The following is an 11,139-nucleotide window of genomic DNA, read 5'->3' as shown; positions in this document are numbered from 1 at the left end:
AAAAAATAATATAAAACATGTATTTTGATTCACTATAAAAATGAATTGATAAATAATATTAATTCTCTATCCATGAACTTGCCACACTCTAATAATATTATCAGTGTACCCAGCAAATAAAGTTTGACCATCAGCAGACCAGGCCAATGATATGCAGTGAGGAGCTTTTTGAGGTTTATCTGTTTTGGTAGATGATATAACTTCAGGTCTCAAATCTTCTTCCAATCTTTTTTCTTCAAGATCCTTTAAAATAAGTTATTTGTAATATTAAATAATAAATCATGTTTACCCAAATTTTAATACTAGGACCTGCTGCAGCACATAGCCAATATCTATTAGGGCTAAATACTAATGCATTTATAGTATCCTTTGCATCCAAAGTATAAGAGTGTTTATTATCATTAAGATCCCATAACATTGCCAAACCATCCTTTTGAGAAATAAACATTTAAAATAAATAGTATATAAATAATTTTAATACTTTTCCTCCAGAGGCACATAATGACCCATCTGGTGATACAGTCACAGTATTTAAATATCCAGTGTGCCCATGATGGTTTACTTTTAATTTACAATTTGATAAATTCCAAACCTTTAATATAAACTTAATAAAAATGGCTTTAATAAATTTAAAAACCTTAACAACTTTGTCCCAGCCAGCTGAAACTATAACAGGATTGGCTGCACATGGTGAAAATCTTACACAAGATACCCAATCACTATGACATTCATCCTAAAAAAAGGATTATTTTTATGTTTACAATAAAAAACCTGAATTGTATATTTGCAGGCACCTAAGATATTCCATAATTTTATTGTATGATCTCTAGAGCCTGATATTATTTGACGATTGTCACATGAAAATGCAACACTTAAGACATCTTTTGTATGTCCTTCAAATCGTTTAGTTGTAACACCACTACATAAAGGATCATTTTATTTAAATGAGAATGTATTAATTACGAATCAAGGTCCCATAATCTAAGCGTCTTATCCCATGATCCAGATATGGCAAATTGACCATCTGTGGATAAAACAACATCAGAAACAAAGTAATTATGCCCGTGCAATGATCTATGTGGATATCCATATTGTTGATCATCCCTCGTTAGCTTCCATGTTATCAGCGTTTTATCTAAAATAAGTTTACTTTGTTGAAAGTTTTTTATTTTACCTCTAGATGATGAAACGATAACATCAGGGTACATAGCGTTTGTCGCAATTTGAGTAACCCAGCCATTATGTCCTATTAACTTGCCTTTCAATGATATTTTAGTAGTGGATTGAGCCATGATTTACAAAGTGGAAATCACGATTTCAAAGCTGATTTTCATTTAAAATATTTTCACCAAATAAACTCGGTTAGTAAATCTTATTATTAGAATTTTAAATGTCTAAATATAAATATCTTTAATATTTAAGTAATATTTTAAAATACTAAAGATAAGTAAACGTTAGAGATGAAATATTACATATTTAGATGTTATTAACGAATAAATCAACTGTTAATATTATCTTATAAAATAATATGAACATTATAATATATCACTTAGTAATTTAAAGATTATTCATTTTTAATATATTGCTTACTAATTAAATTAAAGTATTGTCAAATAATAGCAAAATTAAAATTTTATGTGGGTAAGAGGGGGGGGCAGTTATAATATATGTTCTGTAAATAGTATAGAGACCTCAAAAGAATACATCTACTAGTGAGTCTTAAAATCAGTGGCGTCGCTAGGGGGGGGGCGCAGGGGCTTGAGCCACCTGGAAAATTTGAATAGTGCCCTAAAGCAAAAATTTTTTTTAATTGAATCTTAACCACTTTAACTAAAAATAAATAATTTTGATTGCCCCCTGAAAGATTTCATTTATAATTCAATTAAGAAAAATATAGATTTAACTTTAAACCCTAATTAAATAAATATAATCATTTATTAATTGAAAACTAAAAAATTTAATATTGTAATTAGCAGAGTTCAAAATGACTAATCAACTGTATATTTATTTTTAAATTTTATTATTATACCTATTCAAAAAAATATTTTTTAGACCCAAATAAGTATAATATAGGCGTAGCCATCAGAAATTTATCATTTTTTGTGAATATCATTTTAAGCTAATAAAAAATATCCCCCTTTGTCCTTTCCCCACTCCTTGACCCCCAAAAATGTATTCACTTATCTTAAACAATAATTTGAAAGAAAGAATGTAAAAGTTGATATTTTTATAAAACTATTCATCATAATTTATACATTTTTGGAGAAATAAAACATTTTTTTATAAAAAGTTAACCAAAAATGTTTTTTAATAAATGGAATATAAGCCAAAGATAAGTCTTAAGACAAAAGTGAAATGTATTATAATTATTAAATAAATCCATAAAATTACTAAATAATATAATATATCAATTATAATTTTTTATAAAATGAGTAATTTTAATTTATTTATCTTAATAAAAGTAAAATATAATTATAAAACTATTGATAAAATTAAATAAAAAATTTAAACCACAATACAAACAGTGGAATATTATATGTCAGTTTATCTAATTTTATCAATTATCATATGACAATCAAGTAATTTTTACCAATATAGCGAATTACATATTTTATAGAAAACTATTAAATATTGATAAGGACATCAGGAAATATCTTTTAAAGACATTGTGGGATGAATAATATGAAGATTAATTTTTTATCATTTTTTATTTGAAATAAATAGATGGCGTTAAATAATTGTTGCTATATTTATTATCAAGAGCATTGATTAGCAAAATTTGTTAAAATATTAACTCTAATATATTCTCTAACTTTCAAATATGTCTGTAAAAGTGGAATTTTACCTAGTATTTTGTAACTAATTCTATATAATAGAGGAATATCAACTATATGTCTACTTACTTTTTATAAATAAATTTCTTATACTTGTTTGGAATAAATTATTACCATGCTTTTATATAAATGTATATACAAGTAATTTATTATATTTTATATAAACTAATAAAAATATGTTTCATATTTATTTTTTTTATTAAAATTAACCTCCTATCTAGTAATTTAATGACTGTATATAGACTAAGGTAACCCAGCCGAAGGCGAGGCAAAAGCGGGCCAAAGGCCCGCCAAAATGGTCTGGGGGCGAAGCCCCCAATAATTTTAATCCCCCCCCCCCCCGAGGAAAATCCTGGCTACCCCTATGAAGTATAATAAAAAGTAAGTAAGTAGACATATAGTTTATAATCCTCTATTATATACAGTTGTTATAAAATTAGATAAAATGCCACTTTTATAGACGTATTTGACAGTTATAATATATTACAGCTAATATTATAATGAATTTTACTAATAACTGCTTTTGATAATAAATATAGTAACAATTTGCTTTTAAGTATTAAACGCCAGCTATTTTTTTATAAAAAATTTTAAAAATAAAACATTTTATTATTCATCCTAATAAATTTAATATCTTTTCTTTTCTTTTTAACGTTAGGAAAGCTATTTTTTTCTTTTTCAAAAAACAGTTTTGAGTTAAATTTTTAATACAAGTATATTTTTTATATTTTTACAAACTACTATTATTTTAAGATATAATATACCAACTAGAGGTGGTGGGGCAATATATAAAATCTTAATTGTTTCATCATATCATTCTGGTCCTTATTTTATAGTTCCATAATGTTTCATATCTAATATGGCATCCCTGCCGTGTAAATAACTCAAGGCTTCATGCACAATTATTTCTTCGAAAAATTTTTAGTGTTTTTATTTTATCAATTTATCCAATATAATAAATTCTGATACTAGTTTACATCGTGAGGTGAGGCAGCATCTATTATTTGTGTTGCTATGTAATTTATGATTATTACTACAACGGCTGAAACCATATGATTGCATATTTTAGATAAACAATAATGGTTAACGGTGTAGTCGGTTATATATTATATATCATTTAAAAGGGATGATAATCTTTTAGAAATTTAATATCTCACAATAATTTTCTCGATTACTAATCTAGCTACCATCATGTCATCTAAAAGGAAGCTCTAACCTCATAATAGTGTTATGATTTGGAATAGTCATTTATACCATAGGCGTATCCAGGATTTTTTTAAGAGGGAGGGGGAATTAAAAATTAAGTGGGAGCTTCGCCCCCAGACCCCATTTTTGGCGGGCCTTCAGCCAGCTTTTGCCTGGCCTTCAGCCGGGTTACCTTAGTCTATATACAGTCATAAAATATTTTTACAATATAGGAGGTTAATTTTAATTAAAAAAACAAATATGAAAAATATTTTGTTAATTGTGTTGTTTATTCAAATTTGTGAAATAATTTATTGAGTATTAATTTAAATGTTTTGTTATATATACCAGTTGATTGAAATGTTTTAGTATATATACCAGTTGATTATTATACATGTTATTATTATTATAATTTGATTTTTTAAAAGTAGAAATAAAATTTATTTAAAACAAAATATAACTAGTTTTTTTCTTGTTTCTTTCATATTTTATTAGTTTATATAAAATATAATAAATTACTTGTTATTAAAAAACATTTTTGGTTAACTTTTTATGTATACAAATGTTTTTTTCCAAAAATATAAAATATAATAAGTTACTTGTTTTTAAAAAACATTTTTGGTTAACTTTTTATATATATATAAATGTTTTTTTCCAAAAATATATAAATTATGATGAATAGTTTTATATTTTACATTCTTTCTTTCAAATTATTGTTTAAGATATATGCATACATTTTTGAGGGTCAAAGAGTTGGGGGAGGACTAAGGGGAATATTTTATTAGCTTAAAATGATATTCTCAAAAAGTGATAAATTTCTAAGGGGAAGATTTCCCCTTGACCCCCCCCCCCTGGCTACGCCTATGCTTTATACTATCTTCTTCAAGAATTGTTTATTTAGTTTAGGCCTATAAATTTTTTCTAATTAGTCCATGCTATAAATGTGTAAAATGGTAACAGATAGTTATATTAGTTTGATAACCTTTTGTCAATGTAATTTTATAAGAATTATATTATTGCATTATGTGATTTTTAAAAACTATTATCAATTGAGGCATATGTATGAAATAATTAATCTTCTTCATCACTTGTAATTCTTTAAACGCAAATTTTTTTATATCAGTAATCGAAAATATTTTATAGATTTTGTAATAAAAATTTTATTTTTAGAAATGTCTTGTATTGTTTTAATTATTTATATGCTAGTTTAATTTGTATGCATAATATAATAAATGAGAAAATTAAAATTCAGAATAATTGTTCAGAGTTAACAAATTTAAAAAAAGTATAATATATTAATATAAAACCCGGCCAAAAGCCGGGCAAAAGCGGGCCGAAGACCAGCAAATTGAAGAGTATGGGGGCGAATCCCCTCATATAATTTTTTTAGTTTAGCCCTAAAGGCTAGCGACGCCCCTGCTTGAAATCTGGCAGCTAATTTTAATTAGAATATTATAAGCAAAATTGCGTAGCTCGGCAATCTTTCCCAGACAGCTACTATATAAGAGAGAAAAACTTGAGGTACTATGACTGATATTTACCCTTTACCCCAAAAATATTTTTTACTCCCTATCCAACCTGGGATTCAATATAAATGTTTTATTTAAGTTAAAATTGAATTTATGATATATTAACCACTTCGTATTGAGTGTTTTTATATTAACTAAGTCGATTATATTTATCTTTAATACATTAAATAAAATCAAGAAGAATTATAATTTAAATTATTAAATATAGAGATTAAATAAAATTCCTTAAAATTTTAAATGTAGGTAATTGCAAGAGAACTCCAATTTTTGTAAAAGGGAAATCAGAAAAACCCGAATTATTTTAAGATAATTGTTTAATGTATTAACTATCCCTTTGTCCCTTAGGATTTAAATCAAATTTTATGTAAGAATTTTTAAAAAATTAATCATCAAGTAAATAGTTATCCACATTTTCTTGTTAAAAATTCATCATCAAGTAAATAGTTATCCACATTTTCTTGGCTTACAGTGAATTATATTTAAAGCAGAGTGACAAGTGAAAACCATTACTTATATACAAATCCTCGCTTCTTGAAAATTAATAGACTCATAATCTACCAATGGGCTACATGACTGCAAAATAATAAATATAATATTGGTTACCAAGTTTAAAAATATGTATGATTTTTAAAGTTTTCAAAATGTATTTGAATAATAAATATTTAAAACTATGTATTTGATTTTGCATGTTTTCAAAATGTATTTGCTTATGACTGCATTGGATATTGTCGCTAAAATGTAATTGATTGTTTATGGAATATATGGCGAGCGCTAGCCAAACAATGACATATTAAATAATTGTTAATTGTGTTGTTTATTTAAATTTGTGATCAGCTGAAATAATTTATTTTAATGTTAATTGAGTATTAATTTGAATTTCTATTGAAATGTTTTAGTATATATACCAGTTGTTGTTATACATATTATCATTATTATTATTTGATTTTTTAAAAGAAGAAATAAAATTAATTTAAAACAAAACATAACTTGTTTTCTTCATGGTGCCCAGGCACGTTTTTGTAAATAAAAAATAAAATATATAAAATTTGCCTTAAAATTAAAAAAAAAAGTAAAAAGAAAATTAAATTCGAAGGACATGACTTGTTTTTTTCTTCTTTTTTTTTTAAAAAAAAAACATAGTCAAATATTATTCTGATATATACATATACAAAAGGTAAAATTGCGTGATCACAAAATGTTAAAACTTACAATTTTACGCCAATTTATATTTTGATACGCTTATTATGCTACAAATTATAGTATATAAATTGAATACGAATTACACATTTTTTCATGTTATAGTATTTTCTGATCTATTTTGATAATTTAAATATAAAGACATAATATTATGTGATTTTCTTTTATAACTTAAAATTAGAGATTTAGAATAATCTAGTTTCTTTAAAAACTTAAATTTAAGAATTATTCAATTTCCTTTGACGACTTAAATTCAATGAGATTGTCTAATTTCCTTTGACGACTCAAAATTAAAGCATAAGATTTTTTTTGATTAGCTTTGACAATATAAAATTTAAAGACATAGAATTATTAAATTCCGTTTGACGATTCATAACTTAAAACATATAGTATTTTCTTAAAGTAAAATTTTTATTATGGACAATAAACTTAATGCTAATTATGGACAATGCCCTGGCTCTGGGTGGTGGACTAGAATGAGATGACTACCTAATCTATTGACATGATCAATGCCTAATCTATTGAGATGACTGCTTAACTTGTTGAGATGACTACCTATTGAGATGACTACCTTATCTATTGATATGACTGCCTAATCTATTGAGATGACTGCTTAACCTGTTGAGATGACTATCTATTGAGATGATTACCTTATCTATTGATATGACTGCCTAATCTATTGAGATGACTACCTAATCTATTGATATGATCAATGCTTAACCTGTTGAGATGACTACCTTATCTATTGATATGACTGCCTAATCTATTGAGGTGACTACCTAATCTATTGATATGACCAATGCCTAACCTATTGAGATGACCACCTAATCTATTGAGATGACTACCTAATCTATTGAGATGACTACCTAATCTATTGAGATGACTACCTAATCTATTGAGATGACTACCTAATCTATTGAGATGACTGCTTAACCTGTTGAGATTACTACCTATTGAGATTGTAAAGAGGGAAGTGTAGACATAAGTAAAAATAGTAAGATACCTTTCAGACCATCAAGAATTAAACAAAACCCTCCTTATTTAAAAGATTTTATAACTTAAATTATTAAAATAAAATATTAAAACGCAACTTAAATTATTAAAATAAAATATTAAAAAGCAAATTTTATTATTAAAATAAAATATATAAAACGCAAAATTTGAAAAAACGCGAAATATTATATAATAATTTTTTTTGATTTATCATTCTTACGGAATTCTACATATTTATCATTCTATATTCCAAATTTAAAATTTTATTCCGTATTCCATATATTCAAATTTGATCAATTATTCCTATGATAATGATAACGTACAGCAACTTATCAAACCTACGAAAACGTATGGACTCACGCGACTCAAACATAGACTTATGCGCCCACCGAGCAGCAACTTGATACTTTGTCGAAGAGGGGAATGTTAATTGTGTTGTTTATTTAAATTTGTGATCAGTTGAAATAATTTATTTTAATGTTAATTGAGTATTAATTTGAATATCTATTGAAATGTTTTAGTATATAAATACCAGTTGATTGTTATACATATTATCATTATTATTATATGATTTTTTAAAAGAAGAAATAAAATTAATTTAAAACACAAATTTAACTTGTTTCTTTCAATAATACTTATCCAGACTATCGATTTATTTAATTAAGTGCATTACAAAGTGATGTGGAATACAGATCAGAAGGCGACACGTCATTTCGGTTCCCTGTATAAAATTTATAAAATGGAATATATATATAAATCTACCATTAAATTTTAATATAAATTATTTACATGGGAAACTAGAATGGCGTTCCGACTGATCTAGTCACATATAAATTTAAGAATTGTCAGTCTAGATATTATTATTTCACGAGGTCTTAGGACTTAATACATTGAAAACCATCAATGACTAGGAGTCAAAAAAACAAGCTGGAACGTTGACTAAAAATAAATGATTATTTCATGATAAATTCTTATTTATATCATTTTTATTCTAAAAATTTTGTAAAGGACACGCTATATTTCTCAATATTTTTAGAGGACCGCGTGACCCTCCTAATCATTATTGGTACATCATAAATTTGTCTATTATGTATCTTATTTGTATTCACAGATTTCTCTGATAAATTAGGCATGATGTTAAATTTTGGATGATAGATTAAAAAAAAATACCTTAAAGAAGCGAATTAATTGCAATCTTAAAGAATAAAACTAAGTCAAAGGGAAAGATTTATAATATAAAAAAAAATATAGCTTTAATTTTTGAATAAAATTTTAAGTTTATAACTGAAGCGGAAAAGGCAGATATATTCCATAACACTAAGCAAATGCTCAGCATTTTCAAACTCTTAAAAATCTCTAACTTAATCGTTAATTTTTAAATTTTTTAAACCATTTTCCATTCCTTAAAGCCATTTATACACAATAAAATATCAGTTTAGATTATTCTTAGACAATTTTTGAATTCTGACGTTCTTACCAGACAATTTTTTTCAAACAAAGAAGTATGCTGAAAATGATTAATTTAATCAGTTCAAGTGAGCATTTATAAAACCTATTGCTTACATTCTAAAGTACCGCGAATATTTATATCTAGATATCTTTTTTTTATCTTGTAATATATCTTCTTGATATTTTTAATAAGATATTTTATTTTCAGAAGAATCTTTTTCATTTTCTTGACAAATGATACAAATACTTTTTTTTATTTATGCTTAAAAAATTAAAATAATCTAAATTTTTCTTTCCCTGGTTCATAATTAGAAAAATTTATAATACAAAAAAATCTATAACTTATTTTAAGATTGATAAATAACTACACCAAAAAATTAAAAGCATACATTTTATATATTAATGCAACTGAATAGTATACCATAATTATATATATTTTAATTGATAGAATGATCAAAACTTATGAAAATAAAAATGATAAATCAATTTAAAATAAGTTCTACCAAATCAAATCTTAAAATAAATGGAAAATATCTTAAAATAAGTTCCCCAAAATCTAATCTTAAAATAAATAGCGATTGAATGCCAACTGTAAAGCTTGGCCAAGCCTTACAGGTAAAAAACTTAAATAGCGCACTTTACCCTTAGTTGCTATTAAAAATAATCTCTATGCAATATCAAACGCGAAGTCTCTTGGAAGGTTTCACTATTGAGTTATGGGAAAATGTACAAAGATTTGTAATACGTGGACGATAATTTTCAGAAAAGATAAGGTAGGTAACAAATAATCTGTAAAAAGTTCTATGCATAGCCAGGTGGTATAGCCTATATTCATGCACATTTTAATTTATTATTTAAAAAAATTGATATTCCAACATTAAAAAATATAGATACTTAGTATATTGAAGATATTGTAAAGTTTTAAGACCAGTTATTCACTTTAATAAATATTTATATACAAAAAATTTGAAATAAATTGATCTTTTCTCTACATGTTATGTTCATTACAAATAAATTATATATAAAAAGTATCTTGTATTTATGATACAATCATTTAGCAAAAGATCCGATTATCTTATATTTTTTTGACATTTTTAGTAAGATACTAGTATCTGTACTAAGATCCACTTTATCAACGCATCGTATCTAGATTCGTTTTTAAGGATCTGCCCAACCAGTGGCGTAGCTACGGGGGTGGTTTTCGGGTTTGGACCCCTCCCAGAGCACATTTTTTTTTGAGATTATACGTTCAAAAGACTTAAAAGTGATTTTATATGAATTATATTTTTCTGGTTTTGATGTTTGTGGAAGGATATTATATTACTATTGAAATTATTCTGGATAGTATTATTATAAAGTCATTGAGAATAATCTACTAAATTATAATAACATATTATTGATGCATTTAAAAAATATATTTATTATATATTATCGAAGAAATGGTTATGATTTGTAAGATAAACCAGGCCAACCCCCCAGCTTTTATATGTATGGACCCCCTCTAAGGATAATTCCTAGCTAAGCCACTGTGCCCAACTCTGATTGTTTATTGTATAAGAAGTATGTGATAATTAGTTATGTATTTGAATTTTAAGTTAATTTATGATTAGCCACGATTTATATTTTTATATTTATAAAATCTTAAATTTTGATTTGGGAGTTATTTTAATTTATAAATTTGTGCAATAGTGTTGCAATTTATAGATTCTTTTTGATGTAATTTAATTCGACGGATTCAAATTTTTGGATATTTTAATTTTAAGAAAATATATTTTTACTTTATTATTGTTCGCATCATTATTTAAAGTCTGAATAGCTCCCCTATAAATGGGGAGCAAATTGTAATTATCATTAATATTGTATTTTTTTTATTCTCGTTTTTAAATTTATTTGAATAAATTGTTATAAAAATTCTTGTGGAAGCGGTCACAAGCAATAATACACATTTAAAG

At 25.4% G+C, this 11,139-nt stretch overlaps 1 protein-coding gene across 1 annotated transcript; it reads right to left on the bottom strand.

The window, feature by feature from the left end:
* Window position 1: 1 nt before the first annotated feature.
* LOC135929047 (small ribosomal subunit protein RACK1-like) lies at window positions 2-1,348 on the bottom strand. The gene is made up of 7 exons (XM_065465539.1): window positions 1,175-1,348; window positions 964-1,135; window positions 772-919; window positions 638-733; window positions 482-592; window positions 290-430; window positions 2-243 (listed from the first exon to the last, which is right to left on the bottom strand). Exons 1-7 carry the CDS (start codon window positions 1,290-1,292, stop codon window positions 67-69), a joined length of 963 nt encoding a protein of 320 aa, XP_065321611.1. The 5' UTR covers window positions 1,293-1,348; the 3' UTR covers window positions 2-66.
* Window positions 1,349-11,139: the final 9,791 nt, after the last annotated feature.

The sequence above is a fragment of the Gordionus sp. m RMFG-2023 genome, chromosome 4, assembly GCF_954871325.1.
Source record: "Gordionus sp. m RMFG-2023 chromosome 4, tfGorSpeb1-WG-v2, whole genome shotgun sequence".
Lineage (NCBI taxonomy): Eukaryota > Metazoa > Nematomorpha > Gordioida > Chordodea > Parachordodidae > Gordionus > Gordionus sp. m RMFG-2023.
The sequence above is the reverse complement of the archived record's forward strand: the minus strand, read 5'-3'. Positions and strand labels throughout refer to the sequence as shown.

Bases quoted from the DNA above. Each gene is read 5' to 3' on its own strand.
- LOC135929047 (XM_065465539.1), bottom strand. From the start codon at position 1,292: ATGGCTCAATCCACTACTAAAATATCATTGAAAGGCAAGTTAATAGGA. The intron at 593-637 runs GTTTTTAAATTT...TTTATATTAAAG, and splicing joins GCTGGGACAAAGTTGTTAAG to GTTTGGAATTTATCAAATTG. The intron at 244-289 runs GTAAACATGATT...CTTATTTTAAAG, and splicing joins GTCCTAGTATTAAAATTTGG to GATCTTGAAGAAAAAAGATT.